Here is a 27,881-nt window from a genome sequence, read left to right as displayed (position 1 = left end):
TTATAAAACACCACATTACCTCATCCTCATCTCATTACACTCGCGGGTCACAAGACGACTTTCATCTTGTGCAGCGCGTCCTAACGGTTGCGAAATAGAGCCCCTTTTTTTTTCTGTTTCCGCGGGGAGCCCGACTGAGAACTCCTTACTGGTGAGTTCTTTTATCTTCCCGCCTCTTACTTTTGACTCTTCTGTCTAAACAATGGAGGCTAATGGAGTTCTCCTTACGCTAGTGTGTATCTCGCATCTGCTAGCATGTTCCCCGCGCTGGCCTGTGACTCCACAACAGGCACAAGAAAAGTAGTTATTTCTTTCCAAACCATCTAATCCTGAGGGCCACACTTCCACAGCCACACTTTCTGGAGCCAACGACATGGGTTCGAATCCTGACTGTGACACAAGAAAAGTAATTATTTCTTTCTAAACCATCTAATCCTGAGGGCCACACTTCCACAGCCACACTTCCTGGAGCCAACGACATGGGTTCGAATCCTGACTGTGACTCTTAACGATGTCCGTGAGAGGGAGCAGAAGGAATTCACCTCTTTTGAGTCTCCGCTTACCCATCTGTAAAATGGAAGGAAGAATCACTGGGACATAGTAAGAGCAAGGATCCCACCACAGATAGACTACCTTATGCCCTTGGGTGATTATCTGCTCCTCTGAGACTCAACATTCTCATCCAGAAAGTGGGATAGCATTATCTGTGTTTTAGGTAAAGAGCTCAGCAAAGTTCCTGTCTCAAAGAGCACCTCGGTCTTTCATAAACCCCGAGAGGTCACCATTGCCGACTAGCTTCGTTTCTAAGCGTTTGTGTGCTGTGACTTCCTCTGGCTATCTGAAGAAGTCAAATATTTCCCAAGGACTAAGACATTGTGGGGATGTGACAGGCAGCCCTAACTTGGTTTTGCCTGCCCAGGAACAAACTGCTCTATCCCAGTCACTAGAGCTCAGACCTGAGTGATAAGTCACACAGGTCTCTGTGATGACTAAAGAGACTTAGGATGGAGCCAGGCACCCATCCCTTACAGCCATTGGCCTTTTGCTCCGGAATGCTGAGGAGAGCCTAGTGGCCTGCAGGTGAGATGAGAATGGGACGGTGGGCCCTGAGGTGTTAATAGCTATTGCTTCTGTAAAACCTGCTTATCGCTGTGGGAAAGGGATGGAATGGTCTCTTATTACTATATAGCAGGAAAGACACAACTGGGGGAAGTAAAATGGATTTTCCTGCCCAGCTGTGGATTCCACAGAGAGTTGTAACACTTGCCCTTCTGATGTCTGTCTTCAAACCCACCTGAACCCTCCTCCACGCGGCTGTGGCTCTAAGGCTGCGGTTCTGGTCGCAGTAAGAATACATTCATTTAATCTGAATTTGAATTGAGTCTGAGTCTCTGATTTCTCCAAGTGGGTTCAAACCCCACACCACGATAGTGTCATGAAGAAAAGCAATTATACAGACAGACAATCATCAAATTATATCAATAAGCAAGTGGTCTAGTGTTCTGTGCTTGCTCATTAATTAAATAACAGATCTAGTGGCAAGTCCTCCGTCATCAAAGGACAAGTGTGAACGGTAATGTAAGAAAGATGTCTGCAGGCAAGCGGCACAGGCTGTTATCCCTGCTACTCGCTCAAGAGGCTGAGGCAGGGGAGTCAAAAGTTCAAAGTGGGTCAGAGCCGCAGAGTGAGTTCAAAAACACCCTGGGCAATTTAGCGAGACCGTGTCTCAAAGTCAGAAGTCAAAAGAGAGCTGAGGACATAGCTCATAGCAGAGCGCTTGCCAAGCGTGTCTAAAGCCCTGGTAGGTTCCATCTCTAGTCTCACGGTGACATAGATATGTCTGAGCAATTCATAATCAAGAGAAAGGTTTGCTTTCAATGGTCAATGGAGACACTCAAGTTTGTGAACCCCAGGCCAAAGGTACTCGCTTTATATTTAGCTATGCTCTGTCCTCAGCAGTGGGCCCCAAGTCACAGATTAGATGGTAACAGGCTGCCAATTAGCCACTGGATATTATGGGTTGGGCACACTGCTAAGAGTTTTGCCTATTTTAAATATGAAGAGGTTAGAGGATTCTACCCAAGGCCGACAGTAGAAAACAGGAGAGCTAAGGACTGAACCCAGGTACTGAGTCACAGTCTATTCTCCTAGCTACTCCCCCACACTGCCTTGCTACGCAGAGCATGAGACCAGAGGTCAAACTGAAGCCTTTAGGAGGGAGGGAGGGAGGGAGGGAGGGAGGATGGAGAAAGAAGAAGGAATGAGCTGAGAGATGGAATGACAGATACAAAGACCTAGAGGTACAAAGAACATGGCATGTGTTAGGCCTGACAGGACCATCATGGCTGCAAATTGAAAGATCAGAGGACAGTGGCCTCAAGTCAGCAGGAAAGCAGAAAGGGGACCAGTCTCACAGAAGACCATGTTCATCCTAGATCAATGGAAACAGATTCCTCTTGCAAAAATATCCCAGCTGGTGTGGTGGTGCACACTCTTAATCCCAGCAGAGGCACGGAGATCTCTGTAAATTGAAGGCCACCTTGATCTATATAGCTAGTTCTAGGCCAGCCAGAGAGGTACATGATGAAAACCTGTCTCAAAATACAATGAATAAAATTATATATAATTTTGTGTATGTAAAATATATTGAATATATATGTGTGTATATATGTATATATGTGTGTGTATGTGTGTGTATATATATACACATGCATATATACATATATATGGAGTGGACCAAACCAGGAATGCAAAAGACGTAGACTAGGTGATGCCCAAGATGCACAGAGACAAGGAGAGATCAGAGAAAGATTTGAGGGAAAAGCTCAAGTACAGCAGCTGTGGGGTTGGGGGATGATTCCACTGTGCAGATGGAGTTTTCAAAGATAGCCACAGCCCTTCCCCATTCCATGTGCTTTTCTCAGAGTGGGGTCCTCTCGTTCCTCCCATTCAGAGGTAGCGTTTCTCTCTTCCTTGCCTGAAGCTGATCAGGATTGTATGATTCCTCGAGTTCTGTCACAGAACACAATGTAACTCCTGCCTGGTTCTTTCAGCTGCTCTCTGGGAGCCCTCAGCTATGTGTAAACAGCCCTAGGGTGCCATGAAGGCTTAGCTTGTGGAGAACTGACATGAATAGACTCTTGGGCCATGTGAGGAAAGAGATCTAGTCAACCCACAGTTGCTCCAGAAGCCCCTGTCCCTGAGGCAACCACTAACTCTGAGCTAGAACTGCTGGGCCAGCCCTTCCTGATTTCCAGAAACCATGAATAAGGACGATGGTGCCTTTCCCACTGGGTTAAACCTGGAACGTTCATCTCCAGATTCCGTCTGTACTGTGCCAGCCAGTTCTCCAGTTGAAAGGTTCAGAAGGGACATTTAACATAATGAGTTTGGGTTATCTACAATGGACCCTGAGAGGTGGTGACATCTTTGTGGTTTTTAATTACCCAGCCCAGTAACTTGCAAACATGGGAGAGCTTTTTAAAATTAAAATACAGATATTTGTGGAGAATGACATAATCCTAGCACTTGGGAGGCTGAGGCAGGGTCACTAGCTCAAGGCTTACATAGGGAGACCCTGTCTCAAAATAAAAGGGAGTGGGGGTAAGAAGGCTCAGTTGTTAAAGTTTTGCTGGGCAAGCATGAGGACTGAGTACAAATCTCCAACCTTCCCACACAACCCTAGGCATGGCAATGCACACCCGTGATTCCAGCACATGGGGACAGACAAGAGAGTCCCTGGGACTCGATGGTCAGCCAACCAGGCTGGTTGATGAGCTCCAACTTCACTGAAAGACCTGTATCAAAACAAAACAAAACAAAACACCAAAACAAAAAACCCAAGGTGGGGGGCTGGGGATTTAGCTCAGTGGTAGAGCGCTTACCTAGGAAGTGCAAGGCCCTGGGTTCGGTCCCCAGCTCCGAAAAAAAAGAACCAAAAAAAAACCCAAGGTGGACAGTGATAGAGGAAGATATTCAACACTGACCTCTGGCCACACACAAAAGCATGCAAAAGCATGGGCTCATACATACATGCAATGCAAATACGTGCATACACCACACATACCCCACACACATAAACATGGGCTTGTACATACATGCACATATATGCATATGTCACACATACCCCCAAGCATGGGATTGTACACATGTACACATATATGCATATACCACACATAAACATGGGCTTATACACACAAGCACATACATGCATACACCACACATACCCCACATACATAAACATAGGCTTGCACACACATGCACGTATATGCATATGCCACACATACCCAAGCATGGGATTGTACACATGTGCACATACGTGGATACACCACACATACCCCCCAAGCATGGGATTGTACACACATGCACATACAAGCATACACCACACATACCTCCACACACACAAGCATGGGCTTATACACACATGCACATACATGCATATACCACACATACCCCACATACATAAACATAGGCTTGCACACACATGCATGTATATGCATATGCCACACATACCCAAGCATGGGATTGTACACATGTGCACATACGTGGATACACCACACATGCCCCCCCAAGCATGGGATTGTACACACATGCACATACAAGCATACACCACACATACCTCCACACACACAAGCATGAGCTTGTACACATGTGCACATACATGCATATACCACACATACCCATACACACATAAACATGGGCTTGTACACACATGCACATACAAGCATACACCACACATACTCCCCCATAGACAAGCATGGGCTTGTACATACATGCACACACAGGTACAAACACACACGAAGGTATTCTCAGACTCTAACTCAGGGTCCCTGAATCAGAACCTCACAGAAATGAGGAACCCCTGGCTAACTGCACTGCCTTACTGTTGTTATCCTTTGCCTTTCTGTCTGATTATGGCCTCTTTACATGAACCAGCACACAGACAACCGGGGAGCTGGGTCAGCACAGAGACAATCGGGGAGCTGGGTCTTTTGAGAATTTCTGGTAACAGGGCACTGAAAGGATTAACTTGGTCATCTCAGTAGCATATACTCTCCTTAAAGGTAATTCTTTTTGAGTGTTCCAAAAGTACACTTCTCATGGCTCTGCAGACAAACACATTCCCCATTGGGTGTGATAGCAATCAAAGAGAAGATACTACTGCGACAGCAGAGAGCGCTGAACGTATCCCTCTTTATAGAATAGAATAGTATATGGTAAAGAGGACAAGCAAAACATGGTTCAGGGTGAGCAAGGCCTGGCCCCTAAGGGGTAGAAGGATCAGGAATTCAAAACCATCCTTGACTCCAGGGTGACTTCAAGGCCAATCGAACATACCGAAACTGGGCAGTGCTGGTGCACACCTTTAATCCCAGCACTCTGGAGCCGGAAAACAGCAGATCTCTGTGAGTTCAGGGCCAGCCTGGTCTACAGAGCTAGTTCTAGGACAACCAGGGCTGCACAAAGAAACCCTGTCTCAAACTCCCCCACAAAAAATGAACGAACACAAAAAAATTACTTGAAGTGTTATTTGGTGTTAAGTAGCTTAAGGAAAGAGGGGATCTAATTAGACTGACCTGTGATGGTCAAAATCAATTTTAATTAAAAGTTTAATTATTAAAGGGCAAGGAGTTATGTTAAGACTTACAGAATAATCATGTTTTCCACAGACAATGAAGTCTAAAGTTAAAAACAAAACAAAACAGAAGGGCTGTGTTTCTTCCAGTAGGGTTTGTGTGAACATTATCTCCCCATCTCTTGTGGTGTCTAGAAGCTGCTTGCTTTCCAGGACCAACCAGTACCTCTCCTTCTCCTCCTACCCTGAGCAAATGCCCGAGATAAGCCCCTGCTGGAGGAAAGATTCATTATGACTCACGGTATAGGGGTTCCCAGCCCATCACAGCAGAAAACGCACGGCAGTAGGAGTGTGAGGCTTCTGCTTCTCAAATTCGGGTGCATCAGAACTTAAAGGTTCCAGGGATCCAGGGATCGTTCCTTACCTCCAGCTAGTCCCTTACTCCCCAGAGTTTCCATAACTTTCCCATACAGCACCACCATCTGGAGATCAAGTGTTCCTATGCATGACTCAAAAGGGGACATTTCATATCTAAACTATCACTTTTCCCTTTATCCCCTTCATCTCTCTCTTCTGCCCTCTCCCTGTCTCTCCTCTGCTTCTGTAGCATGTCTCCTTCAGTGGCTCTGAGATTCCCACCTCCCTTGATAAAAACCCATGCAGGTACATGGGCCTACCCTGACAACCTAGGGATTGCATCAGAACCAATGGCATGATCCTTACTAGCGTGTAGACACAGAGTCACAGGTTCCAGAAATGAGGACACGGGCATCTTCGGCAGTCATTATCCTGACTACCTCAGTGGTACAAAGCCACGCTGACGTAGGGGTGTGGCCAGACACCATCTCTAAAATCAACAGTGTTTTGCCTTTAGCTTACTTTGCCCAGGCTGCCCTCCAGCCCTCTGTGGAGGATGACCATGAACTTCTCATCTCTCTTCACCTCTTGAGAGCTAGGAGTGCGGGCTTGCAAGAGCACCCAGGTTTATGCAGTGCTCGGGATGCATTGGGAAGCACTTCCGTACTTCCTCCATGGCGAGCAAGCATTCTGCCAGCTGCGCCACACTCCAGCCCGTATTTTCACTTAACAACTGTGGTGAAAGAAAATGGCCCCCTCTGTAGGCTCATACCAAGTGAGACTGTTAGGTGTCTCTTCCTCCTCCTGCTTTGCCTACCCCATCCACATGTAGAACTCTCAGCTTCTTCTCCAGCACCGAGTCTGCCTACTCGCGGCCATGCTTCCCGCCATGATGATAATGGACTGAACCTCTGAATTGTAAGTCAGCCCCAAGGAAATGTTCCTAATAAGGGTTGCAGTGGCCAGGGTGTCTCTTCACAGCATGAGAGACCATAGTGGAGACAATAATAAACTGACATGCTTCTTAAATTTTTGTATTTTGGGATGTATTTCAAATATTTAATGTGTCTGAGTATATTGTCTAAATGTTATGGATGTGAACCGCATTTGTGCCTGCTGTTTGCACAGGCAAGAAGCCAGCCAAGGATATTTTGGAGCTGGAGTTAAAGGCAGTCGTGAGTTAACATTTAGGTGCTGGGAACACAGTAGGTCCTCTGCAAGAACCCAAATACTCTTTTTTTTTTCTTTCTTTTTTTCGGAGCTGAGGACCGAACCCAGGGCCTTGCGCTTTCTAGGCAAGCGCTCTACCACTGAGCTAAATCCCCAGCCCCCCAAATACTCTTAATGGCTGTGCCATCTCTGCAGCACATACCTTAGGACCTATTTTAGAGAAGAAAGGATAAGTATCCCTGGACTATCTGTTTGACAGATTTTTCTCTTTTGATCTCTAATCATTCTTATCATTTTTACATCCCTTTCACCCGTGTATAAAGTTAGGTCCCAGCTGCAGCCAGAGAATGGTTTCTTCTTTCCTAGCAGCTCTCTCGATGTGCAGCTACCCACTCTTAACCTGAGTTCTACCCTTCTGCTAGCCTCTACTCTCCAAGAGAACAGAGAAGGGTCTCTGTTTGCTAAGATGGTGCCTAGCACAGAGTCTTTTAAAGAATTATTTTATGATTAAAAAGAAAAGTTCTGGGGTTGGGGATTTAGCTCAGTGGTAGAGCGCTTGCCTGGGAAGCGCAAGGCCCTGGGTTCAGTCCCCAGTCCCCAGCTCCGGAAAAAAAAGAACCAAAAAAAAAAAAAAAAAAAAAGTTCTGAGGCAGGATCTCCCTTGCTGGCCTGCAATTCCTTATGTATAGGCTGGCTTTGAATGCAGAGTGGTCTGCCTGCTTCTGTCTCCTGAGCGTTGTTACTAAAGATGCACGGTGATATGCTAGATGTGTGTGTGTGTGTGTGTGTGTGTGTGTGTGTGTGTGTGTGAGCACATACACCCATGGGTTTGAACTCAGGTCATCAGACTAGGCAGAATGCACCTTCCCATACAGAACCACCTCACCAGCCAAGTTTTGAGGTCTTTGTAACAAAGAAACAGTGCATCAATGAACAGAGTGAATATAGGATCCAATGTTCAAAGAAACTGGGCCTCTTACAATGTTTAAATCCCACAGTCACTATTTTAGTTGACCTGTACTATTCACGAGGACAAAGACAAGACCAGATGCCATTTGTGGAGTTCCCTGAAGCGTGAGGCGATTTGTGTAGCCATAACTTTGATTCACGGAGAGCATTTGCAACTATGTGAGCTAATTCCAGTCCCTGTGACAAATTCTAGATTAAATGGGGGTGGGGGCCCCACGACATTTTTACATGCTTCCTGTAACGTTGTAGGCAATTTTTGACCTTGAATATTCCTCAAAGAAATATCTCAAGAAAAACCTGCAACTATATCTCTAAGAGCCCTTGAGACAATTAGGCAACTGATAGGATACACAGCCTATTTAAATGCAAATTTAAATACAGTTTTTTCTTCACCTCTCTGCTGTCTTTGTTCCTTGTGATCAGGTTTGGGTATTGCACACTTTTCGGTCTACAGCTGCTTGGCCGTTCGGGGCTCTAAGTTTTACAGGACTGAAAGTACTGGGGGATTTAAATGTTCTAGTTGCACAGTTATGGTGAGGAAAAGAACTCTGGAAAAGGGAAAGGCCAGACTGCAGTCCGCGGGTGTGGAGCCGTACTTCAACAGAGACCCTGTTACTAGGCAACCGCTGGCGTTCTCAACCGCCGCCCCAGAGCCACCGCCTCGCCCCCGTCGCCAAGGAGATGGACGCTTCAACTCGGGCCTGCCGTAAATCCGCACGCTCTTTACGACACTGCCGCGGCTGCCGCTGCGTGCGCGCCCTCTGCCCCCACCTCCACACTCCGCCCCGGCCGCCATTGCCTCGTGCCCGCGCTAGTCGGTTGGTGGCGCCTTTGTCCTACGGCGGGCAGGTGGGCTGAGGCCGAGGCGGGAGCGGCGGGCCTGAGGCGGAGGAGCGGCGGGGAGGCGGCCGCGCTGGTAGCGGTGAGTGCCGGGAAGCAGTGGCCGTCCGCCGAAGCGTTGTACTGATGGGCAAGCGGTTAGGGGGGTGAGGGAGGACGCAGAGGCGGGAGGGCCCGTTCGACGCGCGGCCGCGGCCTGCTCTCCGGGCACGCGCGAGGCTGCGCATGCCCTGGGGCGGGGCGCGGCTGCCTCCGGCTCCGGTCCGGCCCAGACCCGAGTCTGGCGGGCCCAGTAGGCGAGCGTCTGTGAGCTGAGGTGGGCACCGTGGCCTGCCTCGATCGCAGCTGCCGAGGCTTCTTTGTAGGATCGAGCACGCCCTGCACTCGAGTCTGTGAAGTCGCTCGCGCGGGGGGTTGGCGGGCAGGGGTAGGGGAGCTCTGTGAGCCAGTGGCACTGGAGGGATTCGAACCGGGGTCCAGGATACCGGTCTCGGTGGCGGTGTCCTGGCGCCAGGCAGCCTAGGGAACGCTGTCGCCCTGGGCGCTGTCTGGAGGTGTCAACTTGTGTGACATCTCGACCATTATATGGACCCGGACCCTGGGCCCCGAGAACCAGGCGAGAGAAATTGTGCTGGAGGTTCGCACGGACACGGCGCCGGAACCTACTGGCTTCCCAGGGTCCTAGCATGGGCTCTTCCCGCACCCCGGTAGCGGGTCATGGGCTTTGCTTAAGACCACGTCTCCCCAGATTCGGTCCCTCGCGCTACACCTTTACAGTCCGCCTACATCTGTACTAGATACCAAATGTTAAATGTTTTTCTTTAAACTGACTCTGACCCCCCTCTCCCCCTTAAATGCATTTGTTTAAGGCGGAAATTTGAACCCCAAACGATATAATGGAAAGCCAGTTATTTCTCTAACGCTCATAAAAAAAAGAATAAATACCTGTCTATTAAAATAAACACTGTGTCCTTGTTCCTCCTGAAGTTGTGCGCTCCAGGCTTTGGGAACCGCTGCTGTAGGAGTACGGGGTTAATTGTCATGACTTTGACTGTATATGGAATTTTTCCCCCTGCGGCATTCCAGATCCCATTGAAAGATCCCAGGATCTTTGGGGTGATGATTAATATTCTGAACTTTCTCATTGTAAAAGGTCGCCCTTTAGAAGCGCTAGTCCCAGGAGCTGCAAGAACCATCCCTCAGATGCACTGGGTGTGTCTCCTCAATTTCTTACAGTATTGTGGTGTGGTAGCCATTTCGGCAAACCCTGATGGGGCTTTTGATAACTGTACACTTACTCTTGTCTGTATCCGTCTGAGTGTGAAAAGCAACTTTGTATCAACATTTTGGAACAAGGCCCTAGTTTGCCTTGTGGGGATTGGAGACCACTTGACTAATGCTTATCAAGCATGCCTTCCTTCTTTTGGTTTGTCCTTCCATTTAGCTCATCTTTCAGCTTTCTTATATTTTTTTGAGCCCTCAGACATGTGATAGTCTCTACCTAAACATAGGAGACTGCTTTTCCTTGTATAATGTGCTAGCAAAACGACCACATTACAAGACTAAATGGAAGAAGGTCTTTCTAGATATCAGCTGTTCCATGTCCCATTAGTTATCTGATCAATAAATTCAGTTTTTATAAAGTGTGAGAGCAGATTTATTTTCTGAAAGGAAACTCAGAAAAGCCAACTTGGGCCATTCCAGATACCCCACCACCAAGGGCTATATAACAAGAAGTCTGTATTTTGAGGGGCTGACCTCAGTATGAACTAAACATAGGATCCATTATCCCAGACTTCTAAGCAGCAGTCCTGCTCAGAAAAGCAAGGTGAATTGTATTTTACTCGGAAGTCCCATGTCAGAACATCAGCAAGTGGAGCCTCATCTATCAGTGCTCCAAGCTAAAAATAAACAATGGCTTGCTCTGAAACCTTATTGAAAATAACTCTTGTAGGCATCCCGTGCCTGCGGCCTGCAGATGGCAGTGCCTTTATAAACTTGCTGCACTGTGAGAACTGAATTCACCTGTGTGTGTAAGAATGGAAACCTTTTACAAAAAGGAAACCTTTGGAATATGCACTTCAGTTTTCTTCAGGTTTTGACTCCTCACATGAAAAATGTTGTCTCTGTTTCTAAACTTAACACTGGTGCTTAGTTACAGAGGGAATCCACAGCTAGCAGCACACATGGTGAAAACACTGTTTTGTTCCTGCAAGTTGGTTTGTAAGATAGGTGCAATGGTGGTGGTATATTACGAAGTTTTGTGCATATATAGAAATGAGAGCTCAGTAAATTTTAAAATTTCTTGCCCCAGATCCTTTATTAAGAACATGTTCAGGATACTATTGTTGGAGATAAAAGATTTCTCAAAGGAAAAAGGTGTGTTGTGTGGTATCTATACTCTGGGAGTTCTGAGGCTTCTCTTTATGCTAACTTCATGCAAATATGTCCCAGAGATGACAGCGATCTCATTATGGCTTTTCCTCTGTCTTCCCGTGAGCTCTTCCAGTTAAACGGTCCCCCAAGAAGAATTCTTTCTGCTGTATTGCTTCCTGTGTTTTTAACCATGTGTCTTTGAGGCTAATACTTTTAAAGCTCGCTGACAGTTCTTTATGTGTGCTGGAGGATTTGTTCTATGAATCGATGTACTGTTGGCTAGACTATTCTGCTTAAACAGAGTTGAACAGTGAGATAGCTAAGAGCAGTGCCCAATGGGAGATGATCTTCTGTTACTCTCATTGATAGACATTTTAATAAAAGGTAAGGGTAAGACTACCATCTAAAGCAATACCAGGGTTCCAATATCCTCTTTATTCCTTCATCTTATATAACATAGTTAGAAACCCTTTATTTAGAAGTCTCCCTAAATCCTATTCAATTAGAAATAACCCATAAACATCAACTGTCAGAAAGAAAATGCTGTGACAATAGCTAAAACATGGAAACCCACCATCCCTGAAAACTTTAAAAAGTATATTCTCACAGTGACTTCCAGAAGAAGTAGGACCAGCAGTGCAGGTTTCCAGAGGCTAAAGTTAGTAACTACACAGCTATGGGTTCCCTGGTCCCTGTCCTAGAGAGGGTGCAGACTGATGGCTTTCCTTTAGTGAACACTGCTGGGGGTTGTCCAGATGCTGTTTGTATTTCTGATGTTCATTCTGCTTCCCAGAGGGGTTGTCCCTGAGAGCAGCCCATCAGGTACTCGGGTGATCTCCTGGGGACCTTTGCCCCATTTGAAATGGTCAGTAAAGGCTAGAGCCTGTGATTGGGCAGTTAGAAGAGGACGAGAGGGAAAGGAGAGAGGACTGAAGAAGAGGTGAAAGAAGCCATGGTGGACCAGAACTACTGGGCCAGGAGAAACTGCAAGTAGCAAGCTGTCTTACAGCTCAGGACTAAGTTAGGATAGTGTTAGGCTGCCCAATCTAGGCTTGTAGCATATAACTATAGTAATTGGATTGTGTGTTTTTATATGGGTTTATTGGGGTTGGAAATTCCAGCAACAAACTGAGTTTATTGTTTTTGAAGCATGTTATCCAGTTCTGCAAACCAGAGCTATGAGTACTGTTTTGTTCCTGGGGTCCTCTTTGAAGCATTTTGTTCTACTATCTAAATGCAACTTTTGGGAAAGAATAAAAATGGCCGTATATATACTTTCACATCCACACCACTAAATCAAAGTGGACTAAATCTGAAGTTAACGAGCAGACATTGTGATCTTGGTAGACATTTCTTGTTAGGAAAAGGCATTCTTCTGATTGTAAGGGATCAGTTATCAAAAGGTCCACAGGCATTCTAAATATTCCATATTCTTTCCAGTTTAGACTGCACTACAACTTAGTTAAAAAGCCAAGAAGAAAAAACTATTAACCTGATAACATTTTTTTTTCTTTTTTTTGGAGCTGGGGACAGAACCCAGGGCCTTCCGCTTGCTAGGCAAGCGCTCTACCACTGAGTTAAATCCCCAACCCCACCTGATAACATTTTTGTTTTGACGTTTCAAAACAGGATTTCTCTGTGTAACCCTGGCTGTTCTGGAACTCACCCTGTACACCAGGCTGGCCTTGAACTCACCAAGATCCTCTTGCTTCTGCCCCCAAAATTCTGCTGAAACCATTTTTATAATTAGGAACTTTTGAAGACAAGTACAAGCATAGGACAGCAGCTGTCGTTGTCAGTCAGTAGTCCTGGCTGTGGTGGCTGAGGTCTATCATTTCTGTTTGAACAGGTTAGGGAGACTTCTGAATAGAAGGCCTAACCATATATTGTATTGTGTAAGCTAGAGGAATGTATAGGTGACAGACTAGTACTTCTGAAATATTTGTTGAAAGTTTCCTGAGAATTTAGTTAAACTACAGAAGAGTGGTCCCAACGTTCAGATTCTGCAAACTTAAGACAGGGCCTAGGAATTTGATTTTTAATGAACTTTCCAGGAGGTACTGACATATCATCACTAAAGAAAGCAGTGTGTGTAACATAGGGAATGAATGAATATATATGTGTAAAAATATGGGAACATACATACACGAGAGAAGGAATGGGAACGTCTTATTTCATGGACATATAAGAGTTTCCATTTTGTAAAATGAAAAAGTTGTGAGAATCTCCCATCTGACTGTATTCGTGCCTGCTCAGGTGTCCGCTTAGGAAGAGTGGCTAGGGTGAAGCTGGTGCTAGAGTTCTGCCTGGAGGGCTCAAGATCCTTTGTTCCACTGCCAGCACTGAATTAAAAGCTAAGCTGATGGCTTTTTTTTTTCTGTAATTTTTTTTTAAATGTTGTTAAGAAAATGAAGAATGGTTGTCAGTTTTCTTTGTGAATAGTGAACTAAACTAACAGACTGATTGATTGATGGCTATTAAGGTATTAGAAGCCTGGCTAAAGAGAAACTCAGTAGCTGATATCGTTTTGACCGTTAGATCATTTTATATTTTATTATTAAAGGTAAAAATCATGATCTTTTGAAATTTTCTCTACCTCTTTTCTTTCACTGTTAAGTCAATGGTCCCTGAAGAATGCTACATAGCAAACACAGTAGAATATTCCTTTTATCAATAAGAAACAGACAGAGAAATCAAGCGATTTGATTTAATTCCTTAAATAGGGCTACAGCTCAGATCTAGGCCAAAATAAGAAAGGTGAAATCACTGAGCACAGGTAGACGAGAGCTTACTGACTATATTTTTTTTTAAAGATTTATTTATTTTATGTGACTACACTGTAGCTGTCTTCAGACACACCAAAAGAGGGCATCAGATCCCATTACAGATGGTTGTGAGCCACCATGTGAATGCTGGGAATTGAACTCAGGACCTCTGGAAGAGCAGTCAATGCTCTTAACCGCTGAGCCATCTCTCCAGTCCTCACTGACCATATTTACGTGGAATCTAAAGCTACCTCACAGAAGGAGAAAAGAATGATTACTTCAGGCTGTAGATTGGAGAGATGATGGACAAAGAGAAAAAAATGCAGTTAGAAATAAGTAAATACTTAAAATGATGGATGATAACTCTTGGCTCAGTTATTCTACACTGTTCGTGTGTGTGTGTGTGTGTGTGTGTGTGTGTGTGTGTGTGTGTGTGTCTGTCTGTCTGTCTGTCTGTCTGCCTGTCTGTCTGTCTTAGGGTTTTACTGCTGACAGATACCAAGAGTTACCAAGGTAATTCTTACAAAGATAGCATTTAATTGGGGCTAGCATATAAGTTCACAGGTTCATCAAGGCAGGAGCATGGCAGTATCTAGACAGGCATGGTGTAGGAGGAGCTGAGAGTTTTCTACATCTTGTTCTGGAGGCAGAGAAGACTGACTTCTAGGCAGCTAGGACAAGGGTAGTAAAGCCCACGCCCACAGTGACACGTGTATTCCGACAAGGCCACACCTCCTAATGTGCCACTCCCTGGGCCAAACATATACAAACCGTCACAGGATGTATATAACTACTCAGTCTGTTTAGTGTTGCTCCTGTGTATGGGTAGGGCTGACACTTGGGACTGGATAAGCCTATTGGGGCTTGTCTCTGAAAAGTGTTATTTATGTTTCTCTCGTCAGCCATTGGTTGCCTGTAGGTAACTCTTCATCCAGGGATAGGGCCTTGTGAATTCCCCTTCTACATTGGCCTGTGAACGCATGTTGTCATTATGCAGATAGTGTTGAGACCTTTCCTGGGTGCGTCTTTCCTAACATGTCTATAGGACAGTCTCACGGAAGGTGTCCTGGTTCTCCGGTTCTTAACATTGTCTTCCCATCTCCTCTTCCAGGATGTTCCCTGAGCTTTAGTTATAGGGATTATGTTTTAAATGAACCATTTGGAGTTGGGTATCCCATGGTCCCATATTCTGTGCATTTTGGCAAGTTTGTGTATCTCTGTGATATTCATTTGCTGCAAGAAGAAGCTTCTTTGAGGGGTAAGAGCTACACTCTTGTGGGTTTGTTTTTTTTTTTTTTAATTGAGTTTCAGAAAATAGAATAAATTTAAAAGTTAAGATCAGAAAGAGAGATGACAAGGGTTAGCTCAGTATTAAGAGTGTTGCCCACCCTGCACAAGGTCATAGGTTCAGTTCTCAGAGTGCCCAAGATGCGTGTATGCACGCTCTCTGTCTCTTTCTCTCTTTGTCTGTCTCTCGAACACACACTCACACACACACTCACCTCACAATTAAAAGAGCAGGAAATTAATGTTTTACGAGTATTTTTGTTTGGTTGCTTTGTATTTTGATTTTTTTTTTTTTAAGTTCTTTGATCCCAATATTTAGGAAACTGAGGCAGGAGAATTTGGAGCTAAAGGTGTCTGAGGAGTAGAAATTGATGGAAGTAGTACTTTAATAAGTACTTTATACCCCACTGAGTCTGAGACATTCAAACATTGGGTGTCCAGTGCCCTGGCCCTTTTACAGATTCCCCTAGGCTATGATCAGTCTTAGTAAGAGTGTTCTAAATGGGGTTGGGGATTTAGCTCAGTGGTAGAGCGCTTGCCTAGCAAGCGCAAGGCCCTGGGTACAGTCCTCAGCTCCGAAAAAAAGAAAAAAGAAAAAAAAAAAAAAGAGTGTTCTAAATGAAAATCATGTCCCTGTTGGATATTTAAACATTTTATGTTGGTTACTTCAGTCTGAGTTCCAGATTTGCCTTTTATGGTGTGTGTACACACATGAGCATGAATGTCCATGTGCCTAGGGATCCCAGAGTAGACCATAGGATATTTTGTTTTATAATGGTTTGCTGTCAGTTTGTGTGTGTGTGTGTGTGTGTGTGTGTGTGTGTGTGTGTGTGTGTGTGTGTGTGTGTGTGTTGTCAAAACAGTTCATAGTACTATGAATGTTAGTATGCATATTTATAACACTCAAGGGCCCCTGTGCAGCCCTGCCTGGCATATTAGTTTGAAGTAAAACTGTAAATTGGAAACTACATACTCTGAGAATTCTTTACTATGATCCATCATGGTTTAAAATGGCTCTACTACTTCTGTGTAACATGTTTTCTTGATTAGTTTTTCCTTTCACTGTAAATCCCTTCAGTTGGTGTTGGTTTTCTTGACTTAAAAATCTTAAATGAGAAGTGTTTTTAACTTGAAGCTTTCAGAAGACTGCTTGGAAATCACAGATGTTGCAGCCAAGGTTATATGTCTCCTCTGACTGTGGTGATAAAGAGAGTGGCACTCATTTTGCTGATAAAAATTACTAAACTGTACAAAGTAGCATCCAAGCAAAAGTGGAGAAGATACTGAAAGACTGACTTTGCATTTTATAAAGATGTTTGACCAAAATAACATGTCATAGGAATAGAAAAGGCACACCTCTCCCTTTTCTACTCCATAGAGATATTCTACCTGTTTTTAAGAAAACTCCCAAGTTGCAGCTGCCCCACTGTTGATTAACTTCTGTCCAATCATAATTCTCTATTTCATGTCCCAATAGAGCTCTGACTCTTGCTGCCTTTTTTCTTCTCCTTTAAACTAAAGTCATTTCTATTTCTTTGATGTTGTCTGTCTACCTCTCTGATGAGTTAAGAAGAAAATAATGTGATTAATTCAAAAGCTCCTTTACTGCTAACTGCATATGCATTTTCAAAGAGGAACTCCCTATACTTCTGCCTCAAGCAGCAGGAGTTCAGGTCTCCAGAAGTTCAGTGTGTGTAGTAGGATTAATAACGATGCTCGTGATGATGTTTTCACCACGATCTGAAAACCTCTCAAGTCTACCCTAACATGGGTAGGCCTCCTGAATGAGATTCTTAGCCAGAAAATTCCATTTCATTGTCTCTGCATGTCAGCCAAACTGAAAGATTAAGACATTCAGAAATGAAGGTGAAAAATCAAACATTTGGCATAGCACATGACAGGGGTGTTAGTCTCTAGTGGAAAGAAGTAGCTCATGTTGAAAATGCAGCTCGTGGCAGACAGCTTGGCTAGCTAGCACCCAGAGCAAAACAAAACCGGCATGGTGGTTCACACCTGTAAGCCCAGCACTTGGAAGACTGAGGCAGGAAGATTGTCTTGAATTTGGGGCTAGTCTGTCTCAAAGAAGAAAGAAAGGGAAGAAGATATTCAAGAGTTAAAAGTCTTCTTTTTTTGTTGTCTTTTTTGTAGAGGAAACATAAGCCACAGCATCCACATATAATATTGCTTTGTAGTACGCAAGATGAATAGATATTACAATGCAATTATGATAAATTAAATATATAATGTTATATAAGCATAACATAACCTTATATAACCTTAAGTGTTCTTTAAATAACCTTTCAATTATAAAAAATTGTTTTGACAAGTTAAACATAAAATATCCCCCTTCCTATCTGGAACCAGTGTTGCCTCAAATTTTCATAATATATAACCACTTTGATCTGGTAATTCCTATGTAGGCAGCACTCACAGATTGGATATAATGTAATACCCTATCATATGCAGAGGGAAAGCATAGATTCGAAGAAACTTATCAGTTAGCGTAGTACCACAGGGAGCAAAATGGCACCTAAAAATATCCCAGCACTCCAGGGTATCTGTCTATCAAGCAGGAGGATCTTGAGTTCAGAGCAACTTGTGCTACAAATGAATAGCACCATTCATATGCACATACCAGGTGGATCAGTGATAATGATAACTGTGTAAGTAGTTAAAGATTTTCATAACATGTCCTCCAAATCCTAGCTGCCCTGTACTTAAAGTGTGCAGTGAGCAGGCTCCGTCAGGAAGTACTTGCAAAGATGAACTTGTTCTTCACAGTTTATACATCAGAGAGTTAGGAATTGGAGAAATGCTCAGTGGGTAAAGATATTTCCTTGCCAAGCCTGACAACCTGTTTACATTCCTGGAACCCGCATAGAACTGAGAAGGAAGGAAAGAACTGAGTCCCGAAAGTTTTCTGTTCCTCACACATGCATGCACATAGTTTTTAAAAATGTTATTCACTGTGATGCCTGTCATATAATGTATGATTTGAATATTTGTGAATTTAACTGTAAATCACAGAAGTTCCATTTGCAGTATCAAATTCTGGCCAGCTAGTCAAATCTTACATAGAAAATTTATCTTGATGTGGGTGTGGTGGCACATTCCTTTAATCCCATCCTTTGAGAGGAAGAGGCAGATAGATCTCTGAGTTCCAGGACAGTCTGGTCCAGAGTGAGTTTCAGGATAGCCAGGGCCACACAGAGAAACCCTGTCTGGATAAAACAAAAAAGAAAGAAAGACAGACAGACAGGCAGAAAGAGAAAGAAAATATATCCTGAAGGTAAGGAGTGATTTGGGCAGAACTGAGTTTGTCTGGCTCTGTAGATTCATATTCTCTTCAGTTTCCTCATAATATAGAGACTTCTGATTTTAAGTGAATCACAGGTCTTCCTCGCTTGAATGAGAATTTAAAAGTGACAGCTTACAGAGCGAGTGAAGCCTGAACCCAAACCATCGTCAGCTTTTCATGGTGCTGTGGACTTGCACATGATAAAACCTGCTGGGATTTTTTAAAATGCATAATTACTATTTAAAGCATTGTATTAAGTGAATGTTTAGTACCATTCGAGTCATTAACTGTGACGCTGCTAACTGCCCGAATGGAGCAAGTGGAAGGCAAAGCTGCAGTGCAGTAGGAAGCAGCTTGTCACCTGCCAGGAGTTTGGAGACTGAAGCATCCTTTGTTCTCTGAGAAGATGAGGTGCTGTTTTGAAACGTAGATTGGGAGGTTTCTTTAAGTACTCAATTATCTCTTAGAATAAGGTGCTTCATCACTCACTCCAGGCTCTGAAGAGTGAGTCTGTTTTGTTTTGAACTAAGCCGGCTTTAATTGCATGTGGTCATTGGCCTTTCTGTAAGCGCTTAGAGATGCTGGTGCCTCCTGTACTCATCTGTGACACATACATGTCCTATCTGTATGAAAGTTGACTAGGAATGCTTTCTCACAATCCATGTGCAAAATGCTTGTGCTTACCTTAGATCATAGATGCAAATGAATTGTATTCTTTGATTTTAAAAATTAGTTTCTTTCCCACATCTCATTCTGGAAGATTTCCATTCAGTGGAAAGTAATCCAAAGTACATTTTAAAAGGCTTTGGTTTATTGAATAGTGATGTTTAAGACCATTAATATTATCTTCTTTATAAATAAAATAGAATTATTTACCACTTTGCTTTTTTTTCTCCCAAACTGCACTTATCTTTCCTTCCAGGAAAAAAAAACAAAACAAACAAACAAACAAAAAAAACCCCAAACAACTGACAACCACCTCTGCCTCCCTTTGGACAGGGAAATGTTAGGCTTTGGGTTTATCGGGGTATTGAGATATTGATATAATCGATTTAAATTATTTTTTAGGTACAATATAAAGGGCCATCTTTCTCTGTAAGTCACAGCACTGTACTGTCTTAACTTAATAATAAAACTGCCCGAGTACCAGTGTGTCTCTAAATGGATCTCCTTGGACCTGCTGGTTACCATTGTAGGTTTTGGTTCTTTCTCTCTTTCTCTTTCTTTCTTTTTTCTTTTCTTTTTTCTTTTTGGTTGTTGCTTTCATTTAAAATGTGCTGATGATCTTGTTTTTATTCCATAGCATTGAACAGATGGGTTGATTATTCTTTTCAGATATTAATAAGGCAGCGGAAAGAAGAAATATGAATACGGCTCCATCAAGACCCAGCCCCACACGAAGGTAAAGTACCCTGAAGCAGTGAGTTCCCTTGGGAGAGCTGGGCTCAGGGGAGTTAAGCCCAACTTCACACATCAAGGGTCTTTTCTCCCCCCCAACAAATCAGAAACGCTCAAGCAAACAAGAACCTTGTCTGAAGGGCCTTGCTACTTTTTAAGTCATACGTCAGGAGATACAGAGGAAGCTTTGTGTTTTCCGTGACAAAACCAGCAAGTTCAGCTTGCGGCATGAGTTGCAGGCAATTGGAAGAGGATAAACCTCTGTTTCCCCAGCTCACGTGTCATTGGGATTCTTCAGAGCAGGAGGAGGGCCCCAGGGTCAAGTTGGTGTGTACCTGCCGTGTTGCTCTGCAGCAGGCAGCAGAGATTTGAATCTTCATTGCAAATTGCTGCCGGCCCAGATGTTAACTCAGGTTTTCGGAAAGAGCTGCTTGACAGATTGCCGCTGTGCCTGTGCTGCAGATCCCGTGTGCTCGAATGTCTGGGTTACTTGTCTGAAGGGAAATAAAGAGGGCAAAACACTCCACTTCTCAAAAGTCTTCCTTTTTCTGAGCTTTCCTGAACACAGAAGGCATTTTTCCCAATATGGTTTTCCTTTTAATATAGACAAGAAAGTCATAGCTTTGGTGTGTGCTCTCAAGATACAAAGGAGAACTTTGCTAGTGTTCCGTTGAGATTGTATACACACTTCGTGGTCCCATAGCAGTGCATGTGTGGGATGCAACTGATGGGATGTAGTTACTATCTGATGTTTCTCAAAAGCTCCCATGTGCACTCTGGGTCTTGCCTGTGTTCCTAGGTAAAATGCCAGATTGTCACAGAAACTACAAGCACACATTCCAGCGAATGACTCCTAGGGAGCAGGGACTTGACACCAACCCTGTAGCCTGAGTTGGATCCCCAGGATCAACACAGTGGGAGGAGAGAACTGACTCCCATAGCTATCCTCTAAATTCCACATCTGTGCGCCGTGGCGCCCCTCTAGAGGGAGGGAGCGAAAATGTCATTTTAAAACTAAGCTACAGGTTGGGGATTTAGCTCAGTGGTAGAGCACTTGCCTAGCAAGCACAAGGCCCTGGGTTCGGTCCCCAGCTCCAAAAAAAAGAAGAAAAAAAAAAAAAAGAAAAAAAAAAAAGAAAAAAAGAAAAACTAAGCTACATTCCCTACGTGGACTAAGCTTAGTTGTCCAATGAAACCTAACTGTGCAGCTTTACTGGCCCTGAGAGCTGGGGATGTACCTGACTCCATGAGCTCTTGCACATGATGTGTAGCTGTCCTGCTTTTGGATGGGGCCACCTGTGTGCTTTGTGTTTTTATTTTCACTTGGACATGAAGGGGAGGTGTTTTCTAGCTGTCAAAAATATGTTCCGTGCATATACTCTGCAGAGTTCACACTGACACTGCAAGCAAGACAATGATTGTAATTTCAGCTGAATCTTTGTCCATTCTTGGCTGTACATTGGAGTTAAACAGCACAAGTGCATCTTTGCCACAGATGTCACATGCATGCCTAGCCATTCATGAGTGTCACTGTGCAAGAAGGCACATCATATTATTCTGTTTCTTCTAATGCCATCATGCCTGTGACTGACCGCAAGTATGGCTCAGCTGGTAGAGGGTTTGCCTTGAGTGTAAGCTCTGGGTTCAATCCCCAGCTCCACATAAACTGTGTGGTGATGCATCCCGTGCGATACATCCCGTAATCTGGTCATCTGAGATTTAGAGGCAAAAAAGTTCAAGGTCATTATCATCATCAGATATTAGTGGATTCAAGGCTAGCCTAGGATATACTAGAATTTGTCTCAAAATAAGAAAATAAAGAAGGATTATGGCTTGCAGGTAAATGCTGCATTGGTTGACTTATAGGTCCGTGTCAGTGGCCTGGAAGACACAATTCTTAAAACTTAAAAGTTTCCCATGTCGTGTCTGCTTCCATCAGGCCATGTCTAACTGTGGTGACTTGTGGAATCAGGGCATTCCCACCTCTGTTCCTAACTCAGGCTCTCTATAAACATAGTGAGGTAGCAAGAGTGTGCATATAGTGGTCAGAGGTACCAAGTCTCAGATCAGAGTTGTAGTTGCCAATGACTTGAAAGAGGAAACGTGTCCAATTTCCAAAGAATTCTAGTGTGTATTTTTCTCAAATATGGTTAAAGGGTATGGATTTATAACTACGAAGACATTAACCCCTCTAGAAAAATTCTCTCCCAGTAATGCTCGTGAACTCTGGTTAGTTGTCAGCTAGGTTTTTTACAGACTGGACATGAAAAGAACGTACACACACACTTTATAAAATAGCCACTCTTGTTTCTGTTATGAATTGAAAGGACATTTTATTTTTATCCTAATAATGATATTTAGTCAGATGCTTCTCACATTTCTAGTTGATCGTTAATATTCAACATTGCAGCTTTGGAAAAATCAACTCACTGTTTTGCAATCCAGTATAACCAATTCATGAACACTAAATTAAAGGGTTTACTTTCGTCCCAAACCTGAAATGTGGCTCCATAGTGTCATGTATAAGGGGAAGTAGCCTACTCTCTTCTATTGCTGTGAAGAGGTGCCGTGGCCAGGGCAGCTCTTAGGAAAGAAAGCATTTAATCGTGGGTAGGGGAGGGGTGCTTTTTATCTTGGCAGGGGACATGGCAGCACATATAAGCTACATCGTGATCCACAGGCCGAGAGACTCTGGGCAAGGCATGGGCTTTTGAAACATCTAAGCCCATCCCCAGTGACACACTTCCTCCAAGAAGGTCACATCTCCTAGTCCTTATAGTTCTTATATGCCATAGCCCCTTGATGACTAAGCATTCAGATATATGTCCCTGGGAGCCGTTCTCATTCAAATCACCACAGGGAGGAATAATATTTTTCCTTTTCACCAGTAGCTTCTCCCAAGTAAACAAACATATAAGCAGCATTAGAGAGAGCCCTTCAGATAATCTCCCTACCAGATAAATAAACATGCAGCCACCTTGATGCACCTCAGAACTAAGCTTCAAACTGAGAGTGCTTGATGGCTAGTGACTTGATTAGCAGTTTTTCTTGTGATGAATGACTGGGTTCTTTGGCATCTTGTTTAGCATGATCAAGTTCTGTACGTTTATATACAAATAAGCATTTGTTTCAGGATGCTCATATTTGGTAAAAATTTGTTCTAAGGCCCTACCTAAAACCTGAATAAAGAAGCCCAAATTTTTACCTTTAAAAAACAAAACAAATGGATCAAGACAAGGTAAACACTAAAATAAAGCGGTGCTGTTTTGGTTAGTACCCTACCCGTGCCTTGGTTTCTGGACATACTAGCAGAACAGCAGTGGAATGCAGGGCAGATCAGATTAATCTGGAAGGACAGTGATTTCTGACTCAGTCCCTTGGGCACATGCATTCAGCCAAATCCTTGGAGTAATTGCAGTCAGCAGTTGAGCTGCTTTCACTGGGAGGCCTTATCCTGTGCCCCAGCACAGGGTTGCACTGTTCTAGGAGTAAGGCTTGACACTGAACTGATGAACAGACATTCCTTTTAAGATACGCCTTTACGTCATTATGTTGTCTACTTTAAAACAAAAATTATTTTTAGATGTGTTGACAAGATCTTCATAACACTTGTTTTGCTGGACTTTAACCCTGAGTGTCAAAACACCTATGTTTGGGGGTTTTCACAGAATTATCACTTCTTTGGAAGACTACAGTTCTGCTGGGCTTGCTCTTGTTAAGTAATGTGTCTCCCTAATGACTCTAGCTATCAAGGTATGAGTGATTCTGACACTGTTTGCCTGGCCAAGCAGGAAGTCTGCATGGGGGATCCGTACTCAGAGTCCTTAGTGTACAACCTTGGACTGCTTCCTTAGACCACGGTAGTGCACTGCTCACTAAGCCAGGTTGTTCATGGCTGGTAAACAGCACAGCATCAGTGTGCTCTCAGTGACTGAGGTAGAATTCTCATGGCCCAGATCTTTGAGGTTGCCGCTTTCAGTCTACTTTGAAAACCAAGTCTTAGAGCACACCCCTGTGCCAGTTTGGCCTCCAAGTACTGTTTCCTAAACCTTCCCATATGATCTGAAGAAAACACAGAATTACTTTGATCACACCAGATCTTCAGAGGACTTTCCTCCTTATAACTGTGAAGGGTGTTGAACACAGTATCTCTCCGCTGAAGCCACTGGGGATTAGCTTATCACAAATAACCCGGCTCTGGACAACGTCCTGTGTGACCTGGGGTGCTCTCACCATATCCACGTGCCTTTAATTTCTTCGATAACTGCTTGTTTCTGTGGTATGAGATTGTCCCAGCTTCAGTGGCCTCACAGTGGAAGACGCTGGACTGTGATTTACCTCTTGTCTTACACCTGAAGAAAGTCATCAGCTCAGAAGAAGAGCCACGTCTAGCAGCAGAGAAGTCAACAGCTTCCCAGGGGAAAGCTTGAGCACTCAGAGACCTCGCATCTCCAAGTAGCCATCTCATTGCACCCTGTTTGCTACCTGCATTGATAGTTCTCCAGGGCCTTTGTGCTTCACCACATCCAGCCATTAGAGAATGGTCTTTGTGGGCAGAATCTGTGATGGGAATTTGAAGAGCTGATGAAGGATTTTTCTCAGGGTCAAATGAAGGTTGACCCTCTCAAGGACAATACCGCAGTGGACACAGTAAAAGGAGTGAGTAACAGAAAAGAAGGAAGACAGGGCCTTTCTGCTGAACCTTCCATACAGTCAAAGCCAAGGAACACGACTGGATCTAACATTTGAAGATTGCTGAAAAACAGCACGAGTCTGTCTCAGGCTCTTAAGCCATCTGGCATGCTTTCTGTATGCTTTCAAATGCCTAGTGCCCTCCAAGCAGTGTTAGTCCCCAGCAAAGGAAGCCTGTCACCCAGAAACATGTCACTGCCTGCTGAGCCATGGTTTTCCCCTCAACACCCTCACCTTACGTCTAAAATGTTCTCCGGTGATTTGATTCTCTGTTGTTTTTTTTTTTTTTTTTAAAAAAAAAAAAAAAAAAAAAGAACACTGGCCTCCTCTTCTCCCTCCCTATGAATAGATCAAGAACATGGAGCAAAATTGTGTGCTGACCGTGTGCTTCCCTCTGGCCTTTGGTGCTCGTGTTTACCTGTCGTGTTCTGTTCCTTCTTGGTGTCTAATGGTGTGCTACGTGACTCAGTGCTGTTTTGGCTTTCCTCTGTAAAAGACCTCTGGGTACCCTGCAGTGATCCTGTGAACTCTCTGTGTTCCAGAAACTTGCTTGTAACCTACCATATGAGGTCAAGCTCCTCTAGGAGGTTTGTCCTCCTGCCTTTGGGTGCTGGTCACAGCATTATCCTTTTATTAACTGTGTTAATGGTGGGATGAGAAACAGTGCTGTTGCTCTGAGAACTTTGTTTTTCAGGTCCTAAAGTGACTCTAAAAGGGTTTTTGGTTTTGTTTTGTTTTTGTCTCTAGAAGAACAACAGTCTGCCATATTGTTCATTTGGAGGAAGGAGAATGTTTTGCCTTTTTGTTTTTGCTAATTACTGTCTTTACCACCACATGCCTTTGCCTCCATCCGTTCTCCTTTGTGAATGTTGCCCTTTCTGTATTTTTATCCAGAAGAGAATTATTAGCTTTGTTGCCCATGGACCTCAGAGTCTTTGAGGGAAGGGAAAAGAAGGTTGTGCCATACAAGAAGTATGGACCTAGGCTGTGAAAACAGGGTTGTTAATGGTCGACCTGCAAAGGCAAACTCTACCAGGTAAGATGCCTTGATGGAATAGAAAGAAGAACTGCTGGGTCGGAGATGGAGAGTGGTGGCAGTTCTTACCTACCATATGGGAGCATCAGAAATAAAGGCAATGATAGCGAGCACCAGATATGACATTTGTCATTGTCATAAAGCTGCAGCTAACGTGCTGTGACATTCGTATCCACATTCTCCTAGCCTGAGGCCTTGCGTGGTTTGTGGCTGATCAGGCTCAGGATACTTCAGCCCTGATTGCCAAGAACACTTGAAATCTGTTCCACTTCTAATGACTGCTTCTGATGGCTTCCCAAGGCAGGTCTATCCACCAGTCACTAATAATCTAAAGACACTTTGTGTTTGTCACGTTCTACTGTGCCCTGACTGCCGGCCCACATCTACACCGCAGCAGATGCTCCATGCAGCGGGAGGACTCTGATACGATAGGGGAGCTTGGGCAGTCTTAGTCTGTACATGCTTCTGGTAAGAATGGCTAGCTAGCACTCATTTAAACATCTAGCTACTGTGTAGTTATGCCTACAAATCCAGGAGTACTGATGAACCTTAAAATAGAGGACCAGAATGGCCATAGCTGAGGCAGAACGTTCTTTTGAACCTAGACTTTGAGACCAGCCTAAATAAGGCAACAAGTCCCTTGTCTCAAAAAAAAAAAAAAATTTTTTTTTTTTAGAAGCACAATTGCAAATAAATTGCTTTTGTTGTAGCTATGGGGACGAAGGGAAATTGAGGCTTTTTCCCAGGCCAGTCACACTGATAATGCTTAGTATGTACAGTACAAGTCTCATTAGAACATGGGACCTGCTCTTAGAAGGCTTAGAGTTCAGTAAAATAGCTAAATTTTTACACTTGGTCTTAGCCAAAAGGCCGAGATGTGATAGTTGAATTTTTAAACATTTCCTACACTCTGCTGAATCCTAGAGATACAACATTCAAGACAGCTTTCTGTTGATAGGGAATCTATGTAAACAAATGCCACCTTTCACTGCTGAAGGAGAGGCTGTGCTCCCAGAACATTTTGCTGGGCAAATTTTTTGTTGTTTTGTAAACAACAAAGTATACTTTCATTCAGACATCTGTTGAGTGATACAATCTAACACTATTATATGTGTGGCCTAATATCTGTTAAAATGTGCAGTTTGACTGTTACCTCAGGACAGTGTGCTAAGTGAAGTAATAGTATGTATAGGAACACATCCCTCCCAATGAGTTCTGTGTAGTATTTCTGTTGGAGACTCAAACTGACATCTTTGTCTCTGTAGAACTTGCAGTCTACTAGAAAAGATACCTAAACGAAATGCGAAAGTACAGAGTAGTTGGTGCAGCTCAGTGGTAGAGCACCTACTTTTAACATGCATGATACTCAGAAGCAGAGAGTAATTTTTTGTCCCTCCTTATGAGGCACAGTCACTGTGTAGCCCTCACCGTGTAGCTGGTCTGTACACAGTGTATGTATGTACGAGGAGCCACAAAGTCATGACAATCCTTGTACCTTAGCCTCCTGAGTGCTGGAGTTTCAGATGTGCGCTGCCACACCTGGCAAAACTTCTAAACAAAATCAGTCATGTATGGTGGTACACATCTGTATAATCCCAGCATTCATGAGGATCATGAACCTAGCTATGGGACCCTGTCTCAAATGTCAGAAAATAAACTTAAGAGAATCAGAGAGTAGGGGCTATTTTTATACTGAAACCTAGAAAAGGAATATGGGTCCATTTCTGTTGCACAAAAGGATCAGCAAAGATCTAGGATGGATGTAGGTGAAAGACTCATGTGGCAAGAAAGTGGTAAACTATCGAGAAAGTGCAGCAGGCCTAGAGAATATAAGGAGGGTCAAAGTCATTCAGGTCCTTCCTGGCCTTGGTGGAGGTTTTTTTGTTTGTTTGTTTTTTGTTTGTTTGTTTGGGTTTTTTGGGTTTTGTTTTGTTTTAATTGAATTTAAATACTTTGGGAAAGTATTTAAGAGGCTTTTACTACAGAAATATTCCCTCAAGAGCCACCTTTCTAGACAAAGACGAGCAGAAAAGACAGTCTAGTTCTTGCTCTAGTTTGGAGGCAAGGTCTAGAGTTAGTATTCAGTGGTACCAGTGAAGGTAAAATGGGCAGAAAACA

At 43.8% G+C, this 27,881-nt stretch overlaps 2 protein-coding genes across 7 annotated transcripts in view; one reads left to right on the top strand and one right to left on the bottom strand.

Moving 5' to 3' along the window:
- Positions 1 to 304: 304 nt before the first annotated feature.
- LOC120101785 (uncharacterized) lies at positions 305 to 9,912 on the bottom strand. The gene is made up of 2 exons (XM_063285128.1): positions 8,465 to 9,912; positions 305 to 567 (listed from the first exon to the last, which is right to left on the bottom strand). The coding sequence occupies exon 1, from the start codon at positions 9,597 to 9,599 to the stop codon at positions 8,883 to 8,885; it is 717 nt and encodes a 238-aa protein (XP_063141198.1). The 5' UTR covers positions 9,600 to 9,912; the 3' UTR covers positions 305 to 567; positions 8,465 to 8,882.
- Ncoa5 (nuclear receptor coactivator 5) overlaps positions 8,753 to 27,881 on the top strand; it is a 33,132-nt gene continuing 14,003 nt past the window's right edge. For 2 of the 6 annotated variants that reach the window (XM_063283391.1, XM_063283393.1), the window contains exon 1: positions 20,055 to 25,763. In XM_063283391.1, the coding sequence (XP_063139461.1) occupies positions 25,702 to 25,763 (62 nt within the window). In that variant the 5' untranslated portion in view covers positions 20,055 to 25,701. The other 4 variants (NM_001106543.1, XM_039104630.2, XM_063283392.1 and 1 more) reach the window with 4 other exon arrangements.

The sequence above is a fragment of the Rattus norvegicus genome, chromosome 3 (assembly GCF_036323735.1).
Source record: "Rattus norvegicus strain BN/NHsdMcwi chromosome 3, GRCr8, whole genome shotgun sequence".
Taxonomy (NCBI): domain Eukaryota; kingdom Metazoa; phylum Chordata; class Mammalia; order Rodentia; family Muridae; genus Rattus; species Rattus norvegicus.
The sequence above is the reverse complement of the archived record's forward strand: the minus strand, read 5'-3'. Positions and strand labels throughout refer to the sequence as shown.

Bases quoted from the DNA above. Each gene is read 5' to 3' on its own strand.
- LOC120101785 (XM_063285128.1), bottom strand. From the start codon at position 9,599: ATGCTAGGACCCTGGGAAGCCAGTAGGTTCCGGCGCCGTGTCCGTGCG.